At 41.0% G+C, this 27,212-nt stretch overlaps 1 protein-coding gene across 5 annotated transcripts; it reads left to right on the top strand.

Moving 5' to 3' along the window:
* Nucleotides 1-652: 652 nt before the first annotated feature.
* Nucleotides 653-26,740, top strand: LOC143109060 (interferon-induced GTP-binding protein Mx1-like). 5 transcript variants are annotated; one of them, XM_076271633.1, is made up of 15 exons: nt 653-767; nt 15,748-15,853; nt 15,950-16,146; nt 19,133-19,270; nt 19,363-19,517; nt 20,249-20,387; nt 20,468-20,666; nt 20,964-21,042; nt 22,823-22,945; nt 23,096-23,138; nt 23,386-23,544; nt 23,923-23,999; nt 24,185-24,508; nt 25,405-25,488; nt 25,645-26,740. In XM_076271633.1, the coding sequence occupies exons 2-15, from the start codon at nt 15,768-15,770 to the stop codon at nt 25,867-25,869; spliced, it is 2,028 nt and encodes a 675-aa protein (XP_076127748.1). In that variant the 5' UTR covers nt 653-767; nt 15,748-15,767; the 3' UTR covers nt 25,870-26,740. The 5 variants fall into 5 exon arrangements, with proteins under 5 accessions (XP_076127748.1, XP_076127747.1, XP_076127746.1 ...); XM_076271632.1 differs by having other exon boundaries at nt 654-767; nt 23,096-23,228; nt 25,408-25,488; XM_076271631.1 differs by having other exon boundaries at nt 654-767; nt 23,096-23,228.
* The last annotated feature ends 472 nt before the right edge of the window (nt 26,741-27,212 follow it).

Below are 27,212 nucleotides of genomic sequence, written 5' to 3'. Positions count from 1 at the left end.
GACATGTTTTTATGGTCTTGGTCTCGACTCGGTCTCGACTCCTAAAGGACTCGGTCTCGACTTGGACTTGCTTCCTCAAAGACTCGGTCTTGACTCGGACTCGACTGTATTTGAGAACCAACGGACTCGGTCTCGACTCGGTCTCGAACCTTCAAAGACTCGGTCTTGTCTCGGACTCGGCATAGGCGGTCTCGTCCCCATCACTAGCTATCACAGGTGAATAGGCTAAAAATCTTAACTGATAGATATCCCCACAAAACTTCCGCAGCTGATTATTTTCATTATGCCAATATTTTTTTGTATTGGACGTTTTCTGAAATATTATAGCCTGTAAATGAGCCATTATCTAATGAATGCAATAATTTGCATATATTTCAAGTAGGCTACAGAAATCCTAACATTGGATTAACTCAAAATTCTTCTTTTTGTTTTTCCATTTTGGTGACTGAGTGTAACCTACACAGTTGGCTACCCCAAATGCAATGCTATCACATATTTTCTAATTCTAGGGTGGTATAGGCCTACCTTGTCAAAACTCACTGAGACTTAGGCTATTCCCCTTCTAAATGGTAGCCTGGGGTCTGGCTCAAGGACTGTAAGGGTGTGGATGGTAGAAAGCGAAAGTAGCCTAGGCTAAACAGCATTTCCTAAACGTCATCTCTCTGTAATGCTGCGTGAACGAGGCTGCCCCCTTTATCTGTAGCCTACAGTAAGCCAAGCCATCGGTAGGGACGGACTGACAGACTAAAAACAAACCACTGTAAAAGGTAACAGTAGCCTTTATCTTACTTTACTTGGGCTATGTAGGTCTAGCCTACCTACCGAAGCCAGGACATGGCGTAAGGCAGCAGTTCCACTAGACCTAACTTTGTGCGATGACGCAGCAATACCGTTATAATCAGGCGGTGTGATGTTCTAGGATCTACGGTAGTGAATAGATAGAATTTTAGACCTATCTTGAGTCATTTGATTGGAAAAAACCCGCACTGAAATAGGCTACACGCATTTAATTGGCTGCTGTAGTACACAATGGCGTGGCGTGGGGAACTTTTCCGAGTAGCCTAAGCCAACAATTTATGTAGGCTAACAGTAAGGATTGATCCTGTAATGGAGGCTCACCTCTGCAGAGGTTGACTGTTTGCAAATCATATCATGTCGGTGCCACCCTCCTGCCGCTGGACAAATGGACTAGCAGCGTCACTCTTCCCTGAAAAGCGCGACTACCGTAACACGCTGCTGAACAGCTGATTATAGTGCGTTCAGGCCATCTGGGAATACCAGGGACCGCCCCGTGATTACGTTGTTTTTAGGGTGGGACGCTAAGGACTAGTCCTAATCAAAATTTTAAGATGACAAAATTGTCCCCACCAATATTTTAGCTAACTCGTTTGTGCTGCTGATCATTCCGACAGCCAGCACGACAGTACAAGAAACGTCGTCGGTTGGCTGAAAAACCGAAGGGGGGGTTATCTGACACGCACGCTACACGCACGGTGAGTGTCAAAGCACAGACAGGCTACTTTGCACTGGTAGTCAAGCGAGCGTGTGTGTCAACGACAACGGTAAGTTACCAGGGCTGTCTGCCAATACCCATAAAAAGCCAGAGTAAAACATTTTGATATGCCCTTTGCCCTTCAGCATGCACATGTTTGCCCCTTTTTGTGGTTTGTAGATCAGCTATGCCACCCAAGAAGAAGAACGGGGACATAAGCTTTTTCATTATGAGTCTATAGTAAGTAGGCCTAGGCAAAATAACTAGCCATACGAACTGGTGACCAGGCTTTCAAATGCGGATTTTACTGTGTAAAATAACATTAGCTGTTAGGATATTACCCAGGATACTGCCACAGCCAAACCTAGCTTCTGTAATCTTTCAACCAAAGTTAGGAGTCATATTGAATAAGGGTGTGCCGCACGGACAGTCGCATAGGCTGTAGCACAGAATAGAAGTCACCATCACTCACTGTTGCAGTCGCCATAAACAATGGATCCGAGATATTTTCCTGTTCATATATTCTGTTTATGTAAGCTAATGTATTTGTGAATGTAGCCTGCGCAATAAAAGATAAACTATGGTGTATTTCCATACTCATAGTCAGAAATGAATATTGCGAGACACCAGATATCTCTTCTATATGATCTCATCCCAGAAAGATTTTCTTTGACTTGCTAGTTTTTTGAACATTTATTTTATCTAATGACATAGCAAACATGATTAATTGAATCCACATATCCTTGCACTTGCGAAAACTATTTTTCACTAGCCTAAAACCATAAGACTGAAAGGTAATTGCGTTCACAATCAAAAGTGACAGGCACTCAATTAGATTTAGCCTACACACCACAAATGTGATGATATTAAAGACAAGTGTAGCCTAATAATTTAAATATCAATGTGATGTATTCAAATTACTAAATATATTTAGCTATTAGTAATTATGCAGATCATAAAATACTATAAATAATTAACAATATAAAGTTTATATGAATTCCAAAATATGAAATAGAAACCTATGATAACCATCACTTTCTATGATTGCCACTGATGTCAATGATCTCACAAATCACACAAACCAAATCAAATTTTAAAAAATCGCAAAAGTATCGAAATCAAGATTCTTCACTTACTATTGGTTTTGAAAAAAATAATGTTGGTATCGTGACAACAGGAGTTGGGGATGTGTCCCCACCAAAGCTGAGACCAAACCTACGCCCTTGTGGATGCTGCAACAAAGGTTAAAACATACGCTCGCCAATCTTAAATAAACAACTGTATTGCTTAAAGATATGGTGTAAGGCGCTTGTGAAAGAATATTATGCAGCTTTCAATAAACGGCAAATTGCCAAGTTCACATTATAACTAGGCTACAAATGAAGCACTTTTGGCGACAAAAGTGACGACAAGCCAACAACTGGGCAACTCCGTTTGCAAAATCTTCCCCCAGTTTTCCCACCTCTTATTCCCACACGAGGTGATGATGTTTCCTATGGGAAAAACCATAGACGGTAAACGGTATTGATGCATCATCCGGAATTTCCCCCCAGGCCGGAACAAATTTACTGTGACTCCTGTAGGCTATTTATTGCTCCAGTCAGCATGTGCTTATGGGGTAGACTACCAGGGAACAGACATAGGCTACAAATCCAGTTATTAAGAAGGTACTGAGTTCTCCTTGTATAAAATGTGTCACCTCTTTGTATCAGTGACTATCAGCTAAATATTTATCTGTAAACTGACTAAATTTGAAAGAGATTTAGGCTAGATATAGCCTAACATAATTACTAGACTGGGAAGGGATATGGGACAATTTTTTTTTTAATGCATCAAATATAGCCTTACACTAGTCATCAACCGTTTTAAATATTTGGTCTCATCAGTGTTTCCTCTAGGATTTTTTTAAGCAGTGGGGGCAGGCCTGTCCGAAACCCCCCCCCCCCCCCCCCCCCCACTTCACTGCAACACAAACAGTTATATGTATTCACCTCTATTCACACACAATGAGGCATTATTTTCAGTTGTGATTGAGCTGTATATTTGGAGAATCTACAACAGGTCTGCACAATGAATTTTGAAAGGCAACTGCGACTATTGTGCGTCTGCCCCATTTCTGATACCGTGGGGGAAGAAAATTAAACCATGGGGGGCCGCCACTACCAAATCAACATAGAGGAAACACTGGGTCTCATACAAAAAAGAAAGAAAAAATAAAACATGACACAATATAAAATTAATTTCAAGAGTGAAGAAAATAAATGTTTTATGTCCGTTAAACATGCCATCACCAATGACAATTTCAATATTTTGCTGGTTACAAACGATTAAGAGAAACAGTAATTTAAACTGTATGTGGTGGTATCAGCATAAATGTGTGGTCATGATGACAGTCCTGAGTTATTATCTTCTCAAGCCATATTTAGCTGATGTAATGCCATGTAGACTGAACCAAGCCTAAATGCTGATTTTTAGACAATATGTGGCACAAATAGGATATTTCCGCTCCATTACACTGTTATTATATTAAAATAAAACAGGAACTTCTGTTTACTCTAACTGTGTCTGGACACACATCAATTACCACCTCAAGTGTGCCACATAATCTGCTCCTTCTCTCCTTTCCAGCCAATCAGTTCAGATAAAAACACGCTTTACCAGACCTGAGAAATGGGCAAGCCTCTACTTCCACACACACACATGCACACACACACACACACACACACAGAGACTATATTATTAACATTGACAGTATGGTAAGAGTATGACAGCATGATTATCTGTTGCAGGCTTACTAGGACACGATAAGATGTAACTGCCAGGGATTTTTTAGCTGTGAAGATGGCTCTAGGTTCAGCCAGAGACTGGGTTAAGTCCTCAGCTTGCCCATGCACAGATAACTGTAAACAATGTTTGGTGAGAAACAAACAAACAACGGATAAAAGTGATGTTAAAGATATTGGGCACTTGTGTCTGTTTGGCACACATTTGAGATGAAGTGTGTGTGTGTGTGTGTGTGAATGGAAAGTGTGTGTAAATGTTTCCCCCTGTATGACCTAAATAAATGTCCCGCTGCTTCAGACTTCCAGACGAGCCAGCACATTCTCAATGACCTGACTTGACCTGCACCTATGGTGTGTGTGTTCTGGTTGAGGACACTTCTGGGTTGGCTGTAGGTGCAGGCATGAGCATGTGTTTAAGCCGGTATAGTAAAGTGTATGTGTGTGTGTGTTGATTGAGGACTTCTCTGGCCTGTTGCCAGGTGCAGGCATGAGGGCTGATCCTCCGAATCCTCATTTTCTACGTCTTGGATGGATTGAATGTTATTCAAGGAGTCCATGGGTACCTGAGGAGAGGATGGGGGCAATTTGAAAGATAGATGGTTGCCATTCATGTTGCACACATCACACACACACACACACACCTTGCCGTAGGACTGGGCCTCAAATCTTGGGTGCAGAGCAAAATGAACTCCATCGATGGCTAAGGCAGGTACAAAAGTACAGAGTATGAAGCTTCGCCTTCTGACCGACCAGCAGTCAGTGGTAGTGCCAATGTGGTCCACCCCACTCATAACCTCAATCACTGTAATTATTATTATCCTTCAACAACTCTCTGAATGGTTCTTGCTCAACAACAGCTGGAGCCCTTAGACTACATTATTTGACATGGGCCTTATCAACTGAACCTTGAGGCGAAGTCCATGTGTTCACTAATGTGGCATGCTTGCTGGAGGGAGTCCCAGTAGCCCTTTTTCTCTTTGCTAATGTCAACTATATATCTTTGACAGTGTTTCCCACAGAATTGAATTCTATTTGTGGTGGTAGGTTTGCAGAATTAACTTGAATGCAACAGCTTTTAATAAATTAGCGCAGGGTGGTTATGATGCAGATTTAAGCACAATTTAGCCAGTCGACTTTTATGCCAACAACTGCAGGATTGTTAATGTTTTCTTTAAACGTGCATATAGGTTGCTGAGATACAAGGAGAGGCTGTGCAAAGGTGCACATAGCTCTACTATAAACAAATTCCATCCCATTTAAATAGTACAACATGGAAAATCATTGTGTGGTGGTCAGTGTTGATATTGTTGTGGGCCGCCACAAATAAGTCAATGTATGGGAAACACTGTTTGAAGATGATGTGCATGTATTCTCTGAAACAGAGAAAAAATACATTTTACTTCAACACTTACACATTATTAAACACAAACCTTGTTCATTTACCCAGACATCCCAATCTGCAAAAAGTCATTTCAGGGAGGTATCACGAAGCCCCCCCCCCCCCCAAAAAAAAAGTAAATAAATAAATAAAATAAATAACAATACTAAAAAAATTAAAATAAAAAAACTTTAGCCTACTTAGATACTGAAATACAGATTAATATGTTTATTCAATAATATCTAGTCAGTAAGCTACACCAAATAAACCTTGAATTTCCCCTGGGGATCAATAAAGTATCTATCTATCTATCTATCTATAAGGAAGGCCTATAGATAGTAATTGTGAAAATAAAATAGATCTTGCAGTTTGGTCTTTTCATGTAGCCTTGGCAACTAGCCATCTAGTATAGGCCTGATTATGCACATGAATTGACACTAGTTAAACTCACCTCAACATGTTTTTTGCAATCATTTAACCCACCATGGGCAATGCTAACACTGTTACAAACAGTGCAGCATGCAAGACTAGGCCTATCATTATTTTTTACTCTTATAAACAAGGGTACACTTTGAAATGGGTCTTACATTTTCCTTTTTTGGGGGCACTGACTCTGCCGTGACTCTCCTGTTCCTAGATACACTGAACTGATTTAGTCAGGGGGTCAAGAGCGTGCAGATTAGATTCGGCATGTTAGCATACGCCATTTTCAAAAATGGCGCTGCATGGAGCATTTGGAACCAGCTCCATGCACGAAAATCCGTGTTGGGCACGAGCTCTCATGCGCGTACATGTTGGTGGGCGGGTACCTATCCGGCGGCTACAGGCAAACGTTATTCAGTGCGTATTTCTTGAGGATCCTATGAGAAGACGTGCATATTATGGTTGTTTATCCATCATATGACAAATAAACAAAAAGAAAATTGTATTGATCTTGTTTCGTTGTTGTTTGTCACGAACAAACATAGCCTAAACATGATTAAAGACAATAAATTACACAACAGCGGCATAAAGACCTTGTCTCGTTACACCATGGGTCTCCAACACGTTGCTCTCAACCTATAGCCGCCCCCTTTGGAGCTTGCCAGAGGCTGAAGCATTAGGCTACTACATTTAAACACAATTATTGCCGCGAGGCATTCCAGCCTACGAATTTAATAAAAAGTAAACCATGCATAATTAAAAAAAACTCAATTTAGGCTACTTCGCTATGCAATAAGGTTTCCATTAGAGCACAGCGCACGTTCAATGAATGAAGGAAAGGCCTTGTCTTGCAATAAACAGCTGGAAATTCCAACACTTTTTCAACTACACGAAACTTTACAGTTTACAATATCTTCAATATTATTTTCAAAACAGGGTGGCTATTGAGGGCTCTGGCTCCAGTCCTTATTGTGGCTACTGGCTATTATTGGCTTGATTGGGCCAACGCTAGAATACGTTTAGAGCACCCGCTATGAGATGGCAAACAATAAAATAAAAAGCAAACTAATCATAGACTGTAAAAATGCACTACACTTGGCACTAAAAACCGAATAGTTTATTTATAGTTCGACTACGGATATTTCACATCATATTCGAATGCATATTTACAGCAGGACAGCAGGCAGACCGCTCTTAGTTAGAGCCGCTGTGTAATCCAATGAAATTAAGTTGCGCTTCAGGGCGACTCCACTCGGACTCCATGCGCGTTCCCGAGCAACTTTTTCTTCTTCTTGTTATGAGGCAAGGACTTTATGTGCATTATCGCCACCCTCTTACTGGAGGACGACTCTCTTTTCACAGAATATCCAATAAAAATCGACGTTGGTCCATGCGTCATTTCCAGCTTTGTAACTTGGCGCATGGTCAGAGCCGACTGGCGCTGGATCCGAACCCCAGTGTTCAAGAGGGCGTTGACTATGAATTGGCCGGATTTACTAGCCTAGCCTCCACCATTCATTTGTATGGAGGGCGGGACTTAGTCACTCTCTCCAGTTATATATAATACTTCCATGGATTTAGTTCGGGAGAAAAGAGATAAAAAGCCCGCCTACACTGAAAACTGATTGGTTGATTTAGCGAAACCGGCCAATCAGGATGCTCTCTGTCTTGGATGCGCTCAGACACACACGCACCACCCCTCTCTCTCTCCCCTGTCGTGTGCGCGCTACACTCAGATGCACACGCGATTTTAGGTCTCCCTCTCGCGTGCACGCTCTTGATCGCTCGCTCTAGATTCCGGGAGATTTTATCTAATTTGCGGGCGTCAGGGAGCCGTTATCAATATGCGGGAGACTCCCGGAACTTCCGGGAGTAAGTTAGCCCAATAACCTCCATTGAATTTTGTCAGAATTTAGCAATTTAGCATTTAGAGTTTAGGTCTCTACCCCAGATATGCTAACTAATCCCAAATTCTGCATCATTTAAAAAAAAATAAAAAAATAAAAAAGCAGTGGTTGGAGTTAGTTCTACGGCTGAAACCCCTCCCCCCCAAAAAAAGTGCCGGCGTTAAGTTAAAAAAGGGGTATTTTAGGGGTTCCAAACAGCTAAAGAATGACTGGTTTATTGATAATATACACTTACAATAAGTCACCCTCTGTCAGTGAACAAAGGGTGCAAATGGTAAAAAAGGAAACAAACTGTGCAAACATTGGCAGGGTAATGGCTTGTAGATGGTTAGTTAAACATTGGCAGGATAATGGCTTGTAGATGGTTAGTTAAACATTGGCAGGATAATGGCATGTGGATGGTCAAAAGCAAAAGTGAAACAGTGTTTCAGAGAATTCAGCTCTTTTCATGTAACAGTGGTAAACAAAGTCTGACTTGTGTGATGCAATGTCATGGCTGTTTATCTGTGTTATTACTGGTGAGGTAAAAGGTTTGGGCAGTGTTGTGCCTGAACACGTTCATTGAACGATAGTTCATGAATTCGTTCATATTTTGGGCGAACGTGAATTGAACATACTGTATTACTGCCTGATGAACGTTATTGTGAACTTGTTCATTCTGGTGTATGGGTGCATTCAGAGCACCTCGGAATGACAAGGACCGCCCCCATGGCTACTTTGTTTTTCCGACAGCAAGTGTTCAAGTGCGAATGTGTGACAAACACGGATGCCACAACAAAGGTTAAAACATATACTCACTAATCCTAAACAAACAACTGTATTTGCTTAAAATATAGTGTAAGATGCTCGTGAAAGAAAGATATGCAGCTTTTCAAGTGATAAAAAGGGCAAATTCCCAAGTTCACATTAAAACTGTTGGACATGAAAGGCCACATGGACTACAAACGAACTACAACGTGACGACAAAAGTGATGACGAGCCCCTAACTGGGCAACTCTGTTCAAAATCTAGCCCCAGTTTCCGACCTCTGACTCACACATTAAGTGACGTGAATGACGCGGAATGATGATGTTTTCACTCTGAGAAAGGTTTTTCCGAAGCACATGAACGCTAGGTATGTGAACGGCACGTTCTCTCAGTTTAACTTCGTTCAATAGGGTGCCAGATTTCTATAGAGCCCTCCAGGCGAAACCCTGGCTAAAACACACCGTAAACAGGCCTTAATATGTAGCGGAAAAAACCCCCATTCTGGCAACACCACCCACCAGTGTCATACCGCCGCATGCGTCATCAAAACAAAATGCAGCGTGAAAGCCACAGCAGCATGGAGGCGACAAAAGAGCAGTATGATCACTTAAAACAGTTTTATGATAAGGTGGTCAGTGAGGATGATGGGAACAATCTTACATTTCTCTGCAAACTTTGCCCGCCGGCTTTCAGTAAGAAAATCTGCACGTAACATCCAAAGCAAATCTGAAACGACATATAGAACTAAAGCACTCGGCTAGCCTCTCAAGGTATGTGCAAGCAGCTAAAAAAACAAAAGACAGTCAGGACAGATCCTCGACCCAAATTCCAATAACTGTGTACAGTAGCGGCTCCGTTGTCATCTCCTAGCCGCAGCTGGACAACCTGGTGGTGCAGTTTATTGTTGGAGACCTGCAGCCTTTGAGTAAAGTGGAAAGCCCAGCGTTCATAAACTTAATTAAGGGGTTGCAGCCATCCAGAAAGGTGCCATCCAGAAAACAAGTACAGACACTGTTAAATAAGAAATTTAAAGAAAACATTAACTTAAAACTGAACTGTCTGAGATCGATGCTGTGTGCACAACAGCAGATTGCTGGTCAGCTGTGAACAAAGCATTTATAGGCATCACTATCCACTAGCTAAACAAAACTTATGTGTCTAAGAGATACTCTGCAGTACTGGCATGTTGGCGGATTAAAGGAGCAAATACACATGATGTGTTGGCAAGATTATTGTCAGATGTAAATAAAGAATTCAAAATCCACAACAAGGTTGTGTGTACAGTAACAGACAATGCTGCAAATTGTGTCAAAGCGTTCAACTGTTTTGGGATGGATGTTGTTGATACTGAAGTGCCAGAGACAGTTGTTCACTTTGATGAAACTGAAAGTGAAGATGACAATGAACCAGTGTCAGCCTTTGTTGCCGCCAATGAGAGCTCAGATGAAGATGACCAGATGGAGCCTGAGCCTCTCTCAGGTCTGGATTATCCCTCTCTCCCCCCTCACAGAAGGTGCATGGCCCACACCTTGAATCTAGTGACCAAAGATACGGAAAAAGTAACTGAAAAACGCTACAAAACAATGTCGAGGGCTGTTTTTGCAAAAGCATCTGCTCTGTGGAACCTGGTTAAGCGAAGTACAAAGGCTTCTGATGTTGTGGAGGAAAAGCTTGGGATTGGCTTTGTTGTGCCAAATGACACAAGATAGAATTCAGTATTTCTTGCCATGGAGCGACTCTCGCATAGCAACACTAACTACCAAGGCTGAAATGAACGTGGTGGAGGTCACCCCTGAAAATGATCAATGCTACTCCCCTACATGACGAGCTGATTGAGTGATGAGTTTGGCTTTTGCCGATTCTCTCTCTCAACCATCACCAGCATGGAGCATTTGGAACCTACCCTGGAAATCCAATGGAATTGTCTCTGTGAGACACTCTGGCAATGAGCACTGATGCACATTACTTTTTCCCCTTGCATTCCGGGGAACCAGCTAAACTGATGAAGACAGCGCTGCAACGTTGGAGGACAGTACACATTGGTCATAGTGTTATCCGATTGCGTCGAAGTCCGAAATCATTCAGAGTAAACATGGTCTAGTGTTATCCAATTTCGTGCAGTGAGATTTTTAAATGTATGCTTGTTGCCGCCCCTCGAGTTGGGCCATTACATTGTTCGTGGCCAGACCCTTAATCTTTCTAGATTACCAGGGTCTGGATTTTCCAGGCTATTTGGAACCAGCTCTGTGCACGAATGTCCGTGTTGGGCTCCAGTCCGTCTCGGACTTCACACACGTTCCCGAGCAACTTTTTCTTCTTCTTGTTATGTGGCAAGCAAGGTATGTGCATTATTGCCACCCTCTGAACTGGAGGACGACTCTCTTTTTACAGAATGTCCAAACAAAATCGACGTTGGTCCATGCGTCATTTCCAGCTTTGGAACTTGGCACATGGTCAGAGCCGACTGGCGCTCCGAGCTGGAGCCCCAGTGTTCAATGGCGTTGACTATGAATTGGCCACAGGTTACTCTATACAACCACAGGTGGCACTGTGGTAACTCTATATAAAACATATTGATCTGAATGGTGCATTTTGCCCATGTTCAGGGTGGAAAATAAAAAAGAAAGATTTGCATAAGTCAAATTGGTGTCTTTAAAAAGAAGGGATCATAGAAATTAAAGAAACAAATATAAAAAAAATCTTAATATTCCCACAAGGTGTTAGGGTGCTCTGAAAATGAGAACCAAAATGATTTTTCAGACTTGTGAGGTCTGCTGTTCAGACCCTGAAGGAATTTATTTTCGGTTCATTGCTTTTTGTGAGAGTGTTTCTACTTATCTCAATAAGGAAAATAAATCAAGAGCCTATGTTGTACATGTACAAATATGTCTTCTGAAGGCCTAAACAGAGCCCAGCCAAAAACTCCAATAAAATTTTTATCAACTTTGAGGGACAGCTTTGAACATGCAGGATCATCCAGACCAGGGGTGTCAAACATACGGCCCGCGGGCCGGATGCGGCCCGCTAGATGGTTTAATCCAGCCCAGACTTGTAGAGAATACATTTCTGACGATGTCAACAAAAAAAAAAATCTCTAGCCCATTCCTGTGAGGAGTTATGAATTTTCAAAGAAATAACCGAAATGCTCAATTCAGCCGCTAGGCGCAGCCAAAAAACAAAAAAAAAGTTCGGAGTTGACTGGTCCTGTGCTGTCAGTTTGGCTACATTGTCGGGAGAAAAGCAGGCGTTGCGACAAAATTTAGAGACAAAGTGCAGCCTGCAAACGGAGGACAAGATGTTTGGGCATTTTATTGTATTTTGCAACACAGGAAGTGTTGTGTTGTAAAACACTAAACTTGGATCATGTTAAAGTGTGGTTGTGCAAACTGTAAATTTAATCAGGTCGCGAGGTCTGACTCACCGTCAGTTTGACTGTTTTCTTAGTGATAATGGCATTCTGTCTGGCTTACCATACCACGCTGTAGTACGGTGGTTAAGCCGAGGTGCCGTACTCAAGCGTTTCTTTGAACTACGAGAGGAAATTGGACAGTTCTTGGAGAAAAAAGGCAGACCAGTAGTGGATAGCCTATTACACAGCACCGCCACCTAGCCTACAAAATTATTTGATCTGATGTAACCTAATCGTATCAGTTGATCGTATTGCTCATGCACTGCTAACTTATGTTTGTTAAATTCATTTTATTTTTCATACATTTGCACATTTACATTTTTAAGGCAGGATATTAACTTTTAGTCAGGTAGAACTTTGTGGAATTTGGGCTTAAGTGTGACATAAGGTACTAATGCAATTTTTTTGCATAAATTGATAGGTCAGGGGGTGCCGCTCCGGCACCCTTGAGCATTTTCTTTAAAATGGCATCAGCTGCCACACCCCTTTTTTAATCATATAAAATCATCTAAATAGACATTAACATATAAACCCATCATGTATGGTATCAAATTAAAGCTATTTTCATACAGAAATCAGCTTAGACCATAAAAAAGTAGAAAAAATAGTTTAGGTCTCTCCAGAGAACAGAATACCTTTTGCAAAGTGACCTTTAAAGGAACCGTATGTAAGAAATGTATTTCAATTAATCATAAAATGGCCCTGATATGTCACTAGACATTAAGAAATCATGTTTATTTCAAATACTTATATCACTGACAACAGTAGTCCGGCCAGGATATTGTCATTTAAAAAGTGAAGTTGCAGCCCTCAACTGATGTTGATGTTGTTATGTGGTGTTTTGGCCTGATGCGTCACCCTCCACCTATCTACTAATCACAAAGTCAGTAGTGTTTTGGCATCCGGGTTGCCAGCTCTGCCAGTCAGAGGGGATGGGAAGGGGATACACCGCTCTACAGTAATTGAAAGTGATTGTAGTACCAGTTTTGGCCACAATCTTACATACAGTTCCTTTAAGGTCAAATTAGGTTCCTTTTTGCGGCATAATAGCTTATACCTCTAAATCGTGTCATGTTTGGTATTAAATTAAATAAATTATTGAACTGCCATGTAGCTTAATACATACAGGAATACAATCATTCAATAGTAATTCATTTTAATATGAATATTATAGCAAGTCGGATGTACCCTAGTTCACCAACTTGCGGGTTAGTTAGCACCTTAGCTTTAATTTCCCTTGAATCAGTCGCTGAATTTCAGACAGCAATGTTGTGAGGTACTTCCCAGGTAGTAAGCACAATAATTATAACTGTCCTTGGATTTCCACCCAGAATTAAAGACAACAATATTTTTCATCCTAACATTTTTTAATGCTTTAAAAACAGACACCACAGTCCAGGATTGATACAAACTAGTCTGAGTTATGAGGTACTTGCCAGTTAATCAGCACATTACATAACTATAACAGTCCTTGAATTTGCCCCCTTAATTACAGAGTAAACTGCAAAGTTGATTACAGGAGGAGAGGACCGAATCAAGAAAATGATTTCTTCCAGTATTCCATATATTCCAGCAAGGAATGAGACGTATCATTTGGAATTACAACAACAAATATAATTTATTTAAATACATTTTATAGCCCAAGTATACTTGCATATACAAGGAATTTGGTCTCTGCATTTATCTCATCCATGAATTAGTGAACACACAGTGAGGTGAAGCACACAATGAGCACACATGAGGTGAAGCACAAACTAGTGTTCACTTGCTACAGTGGCGAGTGAGGGGTCAGGTGCCTTGCTCAAGGGCACTTCAACCAGGGTTGTGGGCATGAGAGAGCAGTGCTCTTCAACCACATCCTACTGGTCAGGGATCGAACTGACAGCCCTTTGGTTTCAAGCCGGAAGCCCTAACCAGTAGGCCACGGCTACCCAAGTATACTTACATATACCAGTACGGGAGCATGCCTATGTTCCCTAACCCACACCTCAGGCCTAACCTTAACCCTAATCCAATAAATGTGGGACACGGATACAAGGAATTTGTGCTCTGCATTTTACCCATTCGGGGGTAGTGTACAAGGGGGGAGTGGGGGAGTGTACAACATACCCACACAAACAGTGAACACCCATTCAAACACACACACCCTAGAGCAGTGAGCATACTAGGAGTACACATACACACCCGGAGCAGTGGGCAGCCCTTGATCTGGCGCTCAAGGGCACCTCATCCATGGATATGGATGTGGGAGAGCGCTGTTAAGTCACTCCCTCTACCTTCATTTTTCCTACCAGTCGGGGATCGAACTGGCCACCCTTCAGTCACAAGTCCGATTCCCTAACAAGTAGGCTATGGATGCCCAGAGTAATTGACATTAATGCTATGGCTGACAAATTAGGAGACAAATGTTATGATTTGTTGGCTGTTCATGTATTGTTTGGTTGTGACAGTGTGTCATATCCATATGGCAAAGGAAAAAACTCAGCAATCAATTTGATGCGCAAGAGGAATCTTGATTGGAAGAATTTTACAGATGTACTGTAGAAGCTGATGAGCATAAAGGCAGGAATGGATTTCCTTTCTTGCCTCTACTATGGAAAGACTTTTGAAAGCCTCAGTAACTTGAGATAAATGCTATTCACCAAGAAAAGAGACCATCCTAAAATAAAGAGTCTTCTTCCAACAAGAGAATATGCAGTGGAACACATCAAAAGTCTTTCTGTGGAGAGCATCTAGTTATTTTTTATGGTCAAAAAAGGGGGCGTGGTCATTAAAAAAAAATGCTCAAAGGTGCCGGAGCGGCACCCGTCAGATTCTGAGTCTACACCCCCTAAACTATCAATTTATGCAAAAATATTGCATTAGTACCTTATGTCACACCTATCCTGGGGTTCTACCTGACTATTTCTTCATAGCTCCCACTTGAGTTTAGTGTGGTGAGTTGGTTCAGGTGGTCAGATGTAAAAATGTAGGCCTATCCACTCAACTATAAAAATAAACCAGTTGTTTATGAGAGTGAAATGCATTTTATTTCAATTTCATTGGCCTCTCTGAATAAATGTGTAATAATCTAATATATCCCTTGTGATTATGTAGGCTACAAATGTAGGCTGAAGGGTAAAGCATAGCCTACTGAAAAAAACTAAGCTGGAGATTTGGAGTTGTCAAAGGATGTTTTGCAATTATTTCACTGGTCCGGCCCACTTGAGATCAGATGGGCTGTATGTGGCCCCTGAACCAAAATGAGTTTGACACCCCTGATCCAGACCAAACGTGATGATTTTGCTACATACTATTCCTACAGTACATGGTTTAGTTCTTGGCTATGGGCTTGTGAACTTTGACAAAAGGGCGAACAAAATCGACACCCCCCTCCCCCCGTAGAACTGGCTGTATCTTGGAAAGTATTGATCTTTCATAAAAGTAATTTTACAGTGTGTCTCCAGGGTAACATAGGTACACCTGGTAATTTTTTCAGAATTTTTTGAGACCTAAGTGCGTGGGCCCTGGTTGAATTGACTTGGAATGACCCGTAGGTTAGATGAGCTATAGATTCAATTTGGATATTAATAAATCAACATGTGTGTCTGTTTCTCTTTTTAATACAGACTATTCTTTATCAAGAACAATGGACAACTGGAGTGTAGTGCCTTATGACGAGGAAATATGTAAGCAAACTCCCTTTGCAACTGCTGAAGAGACACCAGAGGAGGAGTATGCATCATAACTGTTCCATTCAACACATCAGTGCATACATTGTAATTAACCCATATGTTTAAATAGTGTTTCTTCCCTTTACATGTATCTCAGTAAAAAAATGGAGGGAGTACTCCATAGCCATTTCAGCGAGCAGGTTCGTCCATATTTAGAGCTTATCGACTCCCTCCGTCTAATGGGCATCGATAAGGATCTGTCCCTGCCTGCAATAGCTGTGATTGGAGACCAGAGTTCAGGAAAGAGCTCTGTGTTGGAGGCGCTGTCTGGAGTGGCTCTCCCCAGGGGCAGCGGTGAGACTATGTTGCCAGACTAAGAGAGGTTCTTATTCACCTTATTCCGCGAAACAGGGGGGGGGGCATCTTTGTCCACTTTGTGTTCAAACTCCCTGTTGAGCAGTACATCCATTGCGATACATTGAGTTAACAGAGTTCTATCGAGATGACTGGCATCAAATTTTATGGGTCATCCTAAAGTTAGGAACTTTTATTTAGAATTTTGGTGACTTAGGACATTTCTATTATACACCTTTGCTATCGGAAGTTAGGAGAACACTGACTTAGGAGCAGTTACCAAACAGATAAGATTAGGTAGTTAGGACCTTTCCGTACTACGGCCCTGCAGTAAGTGTTTTGGTTTTAGCAGTTTAGACAGTAAGATAATGCCTTGGGTATTCGGTAAAAATAAAGAAAGCACTTTATACAAATATATTATGAACTATGTATTGACATACTGTGCTGAGAATGGCCAGTCCGTCTCTAAAATATATCTCCATACGATACGGGAGGCTACCGCCGCATATAATCTACCCACTCTGTAGAGGTGAATAGCCTTGGGTGGCGAAGTACATTTCCTCCCAAGTTACCCTCTCCATCCTCTTCTGCCGTGTTATCCCAATGAAGCTAGCTGGAACTAGCCGAACAGAAGATTGAACACAAGAAGGAAGAAAATACATTTCTTAAATGGGCATGGTGGAATAAGGTGAATAAGCACAGCACAACAGCAAGTACTTTCTCAATTTTGCTTTCATGTTTGCAATGTTTATCCCTGGTTTGTCTTGGTTTGATGAAGGTTGCCATTCAAGGAATATTCCAAATCCAACTTAGAAACAAAAGTTGAATACATGTATTTTTATTAGTGGGTTAGTCGGAGCAAGCCCACTATTGTTCTTCTTTAGTTTAGTTTATTTATTATTATTATTCTCGTTTACCCACTTTTTGTGCGGACTACTGCTCCTAGAGCGTTTGAGCTATCGACACTGTTCCATCGTCATTTTTTGGCCCCATTGAAATGAATGGTGGAATGCTCAGGATTTGAATTTCGATTATGACATCACAGCTCTAACTGCTAAAGCCTTGATTGCTTGCACCTGGCAGAGTTCTAAGCCTTCTGGCAGCTGCCTAATTATGAAGCTGGGCTGTCTGTGTAAACAGACATTTCACCGTCTCCATTTTCAAAAATAACATTGTGCACACCTGTCAGTTTTCAGAAAAGTTTTCGTTTACATTGACCCGTGTATATGCCTCAGGAGCATGCCAAACCTGTAGGTGGCAGTGTAACGAGAAGCTTAAGTACACGTTAGCCTATCATAATCCTGAAAATAGCAGCAACGAATCACCTCATCTTCTCCGTTTGCATCTAAATGACAGGGTCAAACGCAGAAAAATATCATTGTTTGCATCGTTTTCGTTATTATCTAAACACCGCCTGTGTCTGTGAAGGTGTGTGCATGTCACTTTTGTGACTCACTCGTATGTCTAATTTTCAAAAATGAGGTACTGTACTTGAATGAATCCCAGTTCAATGCCTAGCCAGCACCAGTTGTAAAGATCATGTAAAAAAGATGCTAATCCATTTCTTTTTAAAGCCAATCCATGTCAAATAAATCTTTGTAGATCTGCTGTAGACCATGTACATGACCTATATACACATGGATTGGCTTAGATTGGCTTTAAAAAATGATGTGACAGCATACATTAACTTGCATACACATTGATTGGCTTTAACCCTAGCAACCATGTAATTTAGCATAGCAACCACTAATACCCTAGCAACACCCTAGCAACCATCATAATTTCCTTAGCAACAACCTAGCAACCACCTCTAATGTCAACTTAGCAACCACCATAGCAACCAACATGATTACCCTAGCAACCATGTTATTTTGCATAGCAACCACCATATGTACCCTAGCAACGCCCTAGCAACCATCTTAGTTACCCTAGCAACAACCTAGCAACCATCTCTATAATGTGAACCTGGCAACCACCATAACAACCAAAATTATTACCCTAGTAACCACCATAGCAACCACATTATTTTGCTTAGCAACCACCATTTTTATCCTAGCAATGCCCTAGCAACCATCCTAATTACCCTAGCAACCATGCTAATAACCCTAGCAACAACCTAGAAACCACCACTATAATGTGACCCTAGCAACCACCATAGCACCAACATGATTACCCTAGCAAACACATTGTTTTGCATAGCAACCACAATATATACCCTAGCAACACCCTAGCAACCACCTTAATAACCCAGCAAAACCCTACCAATCACCTTATTACCCTAGCAATACCCTAGCAACCATATTAATTACCCTAGCAACAACCTAGCAAACACCTCGAGAATGTCAACCTTGCAACCACCATAGCAACCAATATGAATACCACAGCAACCACCATAGCAACTGTGTTATTTTGCATAGCAACCACATTCCCAGCAACACCCTACCAATCACCTTATTACCCTAGCAACACCCTAGCAACCATCTTAATTACCCTAGCAACAACCTAGCAAACACCTCAAAAATGTCAACCTTGCAACCACCATAGCAACCAATATGAATACCACAGCAACCACCATAGCAACTGTGTTATTTTGCATAGCAGCCACCATCCCTAGCAACACCCTAGCAACCATCCTAATGAACCTAACAACAACCTAGTAACCACCACTATAATGTGACCCTAACACCATAGCAACCAGCATGATTACCCTAGCAACCAGCATAGCAACCGTGTTATTTATGCGTTTTGGCTTATTGGATGTTGCGTTAATGCAGATAACTTTTGATCCATGTGCCCGATTAAAAAAAAATGAGGTAATGTTGCAATCCTTTTGGCAAACTGCACCTGATCAAACCCACTCTTGCAGTTCCTCGGAAATGCAATTCTAGTTTACGAACTGTCACTTGTTTATTACATAGTGGACAGGAATTTTTTGCTGCACTTTTATCAGAAATGGTTCAATCAGAGGAGGCTCTGTTTCCCTCAGGTATTGTGACTCGGTGCCCACTGATGCTGAGGTTGAGGAAGGTCATGGGATTGTCAGAGTGGAAGGGCACCATCTCCTACAAAAATGAGACTAAAGACATCAAAGACCCCGCTAAGGTTGGGGATTATGTCGTCAAAGGTAAGGTGAAAAGTTGAAGAGTAACATTGGGGCCCTCTTAACATGGCTGGGGACACTTGTAGACAAGATGTTTTGCTTGATGTGTCCATCAGCCCAGAATGAGCTGGCTGGAGACGGTGTTGGGATCTGTGACGAGCTGATCAGTCTAGAGATCATGTGTCCTGAAGTGTGTGACCTCACTCTGATTGATTTACCCGGTATTGCCCGGGTGCCTGTTAAAGGACAACCTCATGACATTGGAGACCAGGTGAGGAGTAACAATTAATTTACATATATTTTAATGTCATGTCTTTATAAAATGTTAAATATTTTCTGAAATCTGATTTTTGTTGTTAAATCTGTGAATGTAGATGTTGGTATCATGTGGTTACAGAAGACTAGGATATAGAAGTCAAATATGAATATCATGTATGTTGTTTTTGCTGGAAAGTTTAGTGTGTTATGATACAGCATTTTGCAGCACTTATCTTAAAGGCATAGTCAGGGATTTTGCAGGACACCATGCTTGTCTGTGTTTATGTTTATATTTACATTCATTAGCAGACGATTTTGTGAAAAAAAACATACATTATATTTTAACCAAATGAAACATATCAGAGATGTAGCTCACCCCTACCTTCAGTATTCCCAGAGAAATTGTATGCACATTGTATGTTTTGTTTTTGTTTGGTGGCAGGCTGCCCCCCACTTTGTTTCTTTCCAGTTTTCGGAGCCTGGGCTGCCTACAGACAGTTTACGACAGTTTTTGTAAAATATGACTGATCATGCAGAAAACTTATTTAGGTAGTGGTAATTTCTTATCATATAATAGATAAGAGTATAGAATAGATAGAATTTGCCCTTTTTCAATAATACTGATAAATCACACAGAAGGCCCTGATCTATATCCTTGCATGTTTGGCCTGATATTGTATTTGTCTCTATTAATTGAACCATAAATGAAATAATATTAACCCCTCTTAATTTTGTTTGTTTAAGATTAAAAGGCTCATTCACAGGTTCATTGCAAATGAAGAAACCATCAACTTGGTGGTGGTCCCATGCAATGTTGACATAGCAACAACTGAAGCTCTAAGAATGGCTCAGGAAGTTGATCCAGATGGGAAAAGAACTTTGGGTAATACATTTCTACATTGGTTATTAATATTCCGTTCAAATGAATGCAATTTGAATGTTTTCATTGATGTGTGTTTACAGCTATTTTGACTAAGCCAGACCTTGTAGATTGTGGCACAGAAAAGAACATTTTGGATATTGTTGATAATCGGGTCATTCCGCTGAGCAAAGGCTACATAGTTGTGAAATGCCGTGGTCAGCAACAAATTCAGGATGGGATTCCTCTAGCCGAGGCCACCAGGATGGAGAGAGATTTCTTCAGCCAACACAAGTACTTCAGGTAAATGGTGACCTCGGGCCTACACTTCAAATATTCACACCATGTCCTTCCCATGGACTGCATCATGTTGGACCAATGGGATTGAATCAGATTGTACTTGTCGATGTGCCTGTCGAAGATGCAAGCTGATGCTAATCTTGAATTTCCCCTTGGGGATCAATAAAGTATCTATCTATCTATCTATCTATGTAGAATAAATAATATAATGATGGGTATACAGTCCATCAGGTCTGCTTGCCAGTAAAAGTATTTCTGTTGCTTTTTTTGTAAAATTATTTTTGCATGACTGCCTCATAGGCGTCTTCTTGATGAAGGAAAAGCCACAACCCAGTGCCTTACCATCAAACTGACCCAAGACCTGGTGGGCTGCATCAAAGTAAGTCTGTCTATCTGAATGGTTGAGCCGTTTTCAACTTCAGACTGTAACACTCTTTTATGCTGTTTTATGTAGGTCATCAGAATAGTTCTATGACTTTTTACAAAACAAATGCAGCCACATGGTTTTGTTTTAACTGAGTGCAGCCCATAACCTGCGCTTCATGTCAATAGGAAATTACATGGTCGCAATGTCGAGAATAGAGTGGGCTTGTCAACCGGACACTATGAGTCTATATTTCAGTTCAGTGCTAACATGAGAGCTTTAGTTTAGAACCACTGCACCTTAAAGGAGAGATCCGGACGATTTTTAAAATGGATCTTCTTGATCGCTAGACGTTGCTGAGTACTGTCGTTAGGGAAAACGACCAAAATCGGTGCTACAGAACTGGAGTAGCTGCAGCTAATGGCCAGTACTCCCAGTCAGCTACAATGCTAGGTCTGGGGCATCATCTAAACATTCCCTTTGTGCCTCTTAACAGACTCAAAATATCATTAAAAGGTCTGTAATATATGAACAGAGTCCTTACGTGACAAAATAATGCATTTTCTACTCATTAGCTGTGAAGAAACTGTCTAAACTCAAAGTTTGTACTGTCACATCTGCACACTACTCTGTTTGCCTTTTCCTGCAACAACTGAATTCCCACGATACTTCAGCGGGAAAATAGAGCTAGCTTTCAGTAACGTGCAGGCTTAGGCGTAATTTGGACCGTATCCATGTAGTTTTATAGTCATTATATGGTCATAACCATTAATTGCTCAATTAAGTTTTCATTGCGAAGCCGGCATAGCTCGACAACAGACTTTCTTGGGCTTTCCTGGAAGCGACTGATGGAAACTGAGGTATGTGACAGTAACAACTTTGACTTCAAACTGTTTCTTCACAATGAATGAGTTGATAACGCATCGTTTGTCACACAAGGGCCCTGTTCATGTTGCACAGAACATTTTGAGTCTGTTAAGATGATGCCCCCAGACCTAGCATTGTAGCTGACTGGGAGTATTGGCCAATAGCTGTAGCTACTCCAGTTCGGTAGCACCAATTTTAGTCATTGTTTTTCCTATCGACAGTACTCGGCGACATCTAGCAATCAAGATCCATGTAAAATCAGCCTGATTTCTCCTTTAACAACACTTCTAATGCCCTCTAGTGGTTATGAGATGGTAAAGAGGAGATGGCCTGTGATGTGAAATGCTTTTATTCAACAAAAGCTATAGCTAAAGATTACTGTATAGCTACATTACTTATCTCCAGTTTTTACTGAATTTTATTATTTTTCATTAGCCTCTCGAGCCAGACCCACATCAAGATGTACTGTAGGGTCTGGGGACTCACCATTCACAGTACACAGTCCGAGGGGTGGGATATACTGTTGACTTTCAAATTCCCTCTGCACGCAATAGGATAGCGCTACAACTCATGAGTCCCATGCTTTTTCCCACCAGCAGAGCTAGTTGGCTACATCCATCTTCTTTGTTTTCAAGTAGCAAGGAATTCACGCCGAACCGTCGCAACTCTGCCATCATTATTTTAAGCCCGCCTACCGACTCTATACACGATGTGATTGGCCTGATCAAAGTTTCATTTTTCCAGCTCACAAGCTAACGGAGAGTTGCTATACTACCCTGGCAGCAAATTACATTTGCTGCCGCTAGGGTGCGTCTAGATTTCTAGGCTAGTTCTAGCTAGGCGAGTTTTAATTGAATTAGATTCTGTTCTTTTGTGTGTGTATGGGGGGGTTGTGTCTGTGTGTGTGTTGTGTATGTGTGTTTTGTAGAACTTTCTGCCAACACTGTCGGAGCAAATTAAAAAGGAGCTGTGCAACTTAAGGGAACTGTTGAGTCAGTATCCAGTGGGTCCTCCCATTGATGCCCAAAAAAGGAGACTCTTCCTTACTCGTGTGAGTTTAACACCTAACAGTAGGCACATAACTTGTGATAGTATATGAAATAACCTCTCCATAGCAAGATTATAATGCATGATTTTTAAAACTATCCTCCCAAATGGCATTGATTTGCCTCAAACAACAGAAGTTAATGTCTCTTCACAGCTGCTGATTGAGTTCAACAACAAGATCAACCGATTAATAGAGGGTAAAGTTGTCACTAAGGAAAACCTTTTTGCGCTTCTTCGGAAGCATTGTCAGAAATGGAAACATGAACTTGAGCGCAGTAAAACTCCATGTGAGTGCTACTAGCAAAAGAATATCAACAAAGACACATCTACATCTACATCTACTAATTTGTTAGCATTGTACTTCTGTTTATTGTGGTACTTCTCATATCATGAAGTATTGTTTTTATGCATGAATGCTACTTTGGTCTGCTTTACAAAAAACAGTTTGTGAAAAGGTACAGAATGTGGTGAAGGAATATGACCTGAAGCACAGGGGAAAAGAGCTGCCTGGTTTCAGTAACTATGATGTGTTTGAGACGGTCACACAGGATGCGGTGGCGAAACTACAGAATGATGCACTACAAACTTTGAGAGACATCAGAGGTGTGCATTTTTATCTAAATGATCCACAATGCCTTTTGAATAGTCTTCAACTACTGTATGAGTGACAAAGGGCAATTCCATGGAAAATTATGTTTTTTGTAACATCCATAACGCCAGTAAAATGTGATGGTATGGTATGATTTGAATGATTACATGAAATTTGAGCATTTGCTATTTTTGGCTGAAGAATGTAAATGAGAAAAAATGCACAAAAAAGAATTATCATTCACATCATACAAATGCCAAGGCACTTCACTGGCGTGGATGTGACAAAAAGTAAATTTTCTGTGGAATTGCCCCAAACAAACCAGTTTAATTGGTCAGTGTATCAGAGGAGTGTTGACATAGCTCATATGACAGGTATCATGCTTTCTTCAGGAATAGTTGAGAAGCAATTCAATGAGGTCTCCAAATCCTGCTTCAGAAACTACCCTTTCCTGGAGTGTATCACAACAGTAAGTTTGGAATCAAAATGAAATAATGAAATTATATTTTGTCACTCTTACTAAATAACTTCATCCTTATCATATAGTTTTACTATATCATTGGCATGAATTTATTTTATTCCCTACTGTTATTTTTTAAATATGTTCAAGTCTATGAAATAAATAATTTCACTGGATTTTGTGTGCATTCTCAGAACAAAATAAACAAAATCCAGTCGAAACAGGAGGCCAAAATGGAGAAAAGAATCCAGGAGCAGTTTGAGATGGAGAAACTGATCTATACTCAGGATGGCAACTTCTTCAAGACCATCAAGACTATAGATGATTTTGTACCGCCACCTTCACCGCAACAGAATGTTAGTGTTGAAGAAAATCTCAGCAAAACACCACAAACTCCATCCAAAAGAGGCAGATCCCCATGCCGCAAGTCTGCTAAGCGCCCTCGACACTCTGACCAGGACAAGCCAGTGGTGGGTCTACCAAGCATGACTGACATGGATGCTAACCCAATTAGCCCGGTGAGCAGCAATCCAGAAATGTTGATGATCCTGTAGTTTAGCTCTTAGAGATGCTTACACATACCCACTTTCTGGTGGCAAGGTAGTCTAATTGTACTCATTCCAGCTGTCCTTGACTGGCATCCCACTATCAATACTGTTCTAACACAGTTTATTCGTATATAGTAGGGCTGCACAATTCAAATAATGGTGCACAGTTGATTTTGTCAGTTTGTTTTTAAATTTGTTAATTTTGACTTTTTTTTAATTTTTTTTAATTTCATCCTTATTGATTATACCACCTCTGGCTGGTGGGTGTGCATAGTCCCTGAGGGGCACATAAAAGCTCTAATTGGTGAGCTTTACAGTCGGCCGTGGGTGCCGTACTTCTTGTGCACTGGCCGTGCACACCAATCAGGTGTGGCAGAAGAGACATTTGGAATATTTAAATTAATCAATTCATTGACATTTAAATATCATCAAGCACAAAGAAGAGAAGTGGCACCATAAACTGGGTGGAATAAAGAAATACAGAGGAAAAAACTTTTGTTGTTGTCTTTTAACCTCTATGTTTATATGTTATCTCTACTGTATATATATATAGAACCTTTTAATTAGTTTTGCCATGTTATGTATCAGTTGTATTTTTTTGTCAAATATTAGGTTACACTTTATCTGAAGGTATCTACATAAGAGTGTCTACATAAGCGTGACATAACAGTGTCCTGACAAGTTAGGGTTAGAGGTTAGGGTTCATGTGTCATGACAGTGTCATGTACCTCTTAGGTTGATACCTTCAAGTAAAGTGTTACCAAATATCATTATTATATTAAATTTGAAGCACATTGAGGTTGTATGAAATGTACTATACATACATTTCACTTGACCTTTTGTGACATTGTCTTGTTTCCCTGAAGCAGGCCACAATCTCTCTGGAGGCATCTGCTATTAGTTCTGAAGCCATGAGCATGTACCCTAAAATGTTACATTCATACTATGAGGTACAAGATGCACTTGAATACTTGAAGTTGAACTTTTTAAATATTACATTGCATAACAATATTGTATTTTATGTTTATCTGCTATGTGAAAACAGCTGTGGAAGATAGGCACCTCAACTAACCTTACTTGGTACTCTCTCTCTATCTCCCAATCAGATAATGATTCAGCGCCAGGCGGACCAGATCCCCATGCTGATCCAGTACTTCCTTTTGAAGAAGTCAGCGGAGATGTTGTGCACTGAGATGTTAAGTCTCACTGATGGGGTGGACGTGGAAAAAGCCTTGTCCGAGGTCTCGGACAGCAGCCGCCGCCGCAAGGACTTGCAGGGCCGCGTTGAACGTCTCAGCGAGGCGCAGGACAAACTCAGCCATTTCCTCTAACCCCTCATTTCATTTCCACTGAACCCGTCTTCTTTATCGTGTTCCATCAGCTTCATGTTTTTGTCCTAAAAATACAGCTAGCTTATTTTGAAACTCACTGCCAGCTGAAAACTGATACAGCAGTCATATAAAGCTCCTCTTTGAGATTGTTATGTTGAAACAAGTGGTGATTGACTGTCATGGTGCCACTTGAAAATAGATCAGTGTAACCATATTCGGTTACACTTTACTTGACAGTATCGACATGAGTGACATGACACTGTCACGAATGTGTCATAAACAAGTCATAAACGTTTATGACATAGCGCTTCTGTTATTATGACCGCCGCGCAGCAAAGGTCATATAGGTTTAGTCAGATTTGTTCTTTTTTTTTTCTTTTTTCGCATGGACAATTTTCTGTCAAGGATTCCCGGGACACTGAAAGACTGGGGTGCACGAAACTTGGTGGGCATGTAGCCCCACAAGGATAGCATGGAACCATTGTTTTTCGTTGTTGATCTGTAGCCCCCCGGCTGGACTGGACCCCCCGAAAGGAGGGTAGGGCGAAAACAGTTTTCTGTGAATATCTCGAGAACCGTAGGGTTTAGGAGGACCACCTTTTTTTTCTATGTTGGTCTTAAGGGGCCATGTCAACCCATCCCATTACCACTCAATTCATGTATAGCGCCACCTAGTTAAAAATTAAAGCAAAGCAAAAAATTAGGTGTTGTAATCACAATATCTCTGGCTGACATGGTCAAAACTGCACGAAATTGATAGTGTAGGATAATTTTGACACCCTCTGAATGCATGCCAAGTTTTGTGGACTTTGGTTTATGGGGGGCCATACAATAAATTCATTTATGTGTACATTTAGTGACCGTACACCAACAGAGTTTTCTGTGAATATCTTGAGAACAGTAGGGCCTAGGATGACCAATTTTTGCATATGTTTGCCTCCAGGGGTCATGTTAACCCATTCCATATGCACTCATGTGCACAGATATTCACACACACACACATACATTCACAGTAATCAGACGTATGACACATACACACACACAGTAGACACATGCATGCACATGCAAACACACAGGCACACCCACAAGCACATGCATGCGCACACACACACACACACACACACACACACACACACACACACACATAAACATGTACACGCACACATGCACACAATTCAAGAATTTCTGAATAGGCAAGATGGGGTGGGGTTGTATAAAATGTATTTTACATGTGAAATCTATGAACTAATCATGTTTTGGTGATATATCTATCTGATATATCTAGCAGATACCAGTGAGAATTGAGTGTGCATAATGCAATTCAGTAAGACAGAATCATATAT

The sequence above is a fragment of the Alosa pseudoharengus genome, unplaced genomic scaffold, assembly GCF_046254945.1.
Source record: "Alosa pseudoharengus isolate Yale_2024_CS ecotype anadromous, Long Island Sound unplaced genomic scaffold, YU_APseudo_1.1 YU_APseudo_1.1_scf_7, whole genome shotgun sequence".
Classification (NCBI taxonomy): Eukaryota; Metazoa; Chordata; class Actinopteri; order Clupeiformes; family Clupeidae; genus Alosa; species Alosa pseudoharengus.
Note: the sequence above shows the minus strand (reverse complement) of the source record. Positions and strands in the feature narration are given on the sequence as shown.

Bases quoted from the DNA above. Each gene is read 5' to 3' on its own strand.
- LOC143109060 (XM_076271631.1), top strand. From the start codon at position 15,768: ATGGACAACTGGAGTGTAGTGCCTTATGACGAGGAAATATGTAAGCAA. The intron at 16,147-19,132 runs GTGAGACTATGT...TGTTTCCCTCAG, and splicing joins GGCTCTCCCCAGGGGCAGCG to GTATTGTGACTCGGTGCCCA. The intron at 21,043-22,822 runs GTAAGTCTGTCT...TGTGTTTTGTAG, and splicing joins ACCTGGTGGGCTGCATCAAA to AACTTTCTGCCAACACTGTC.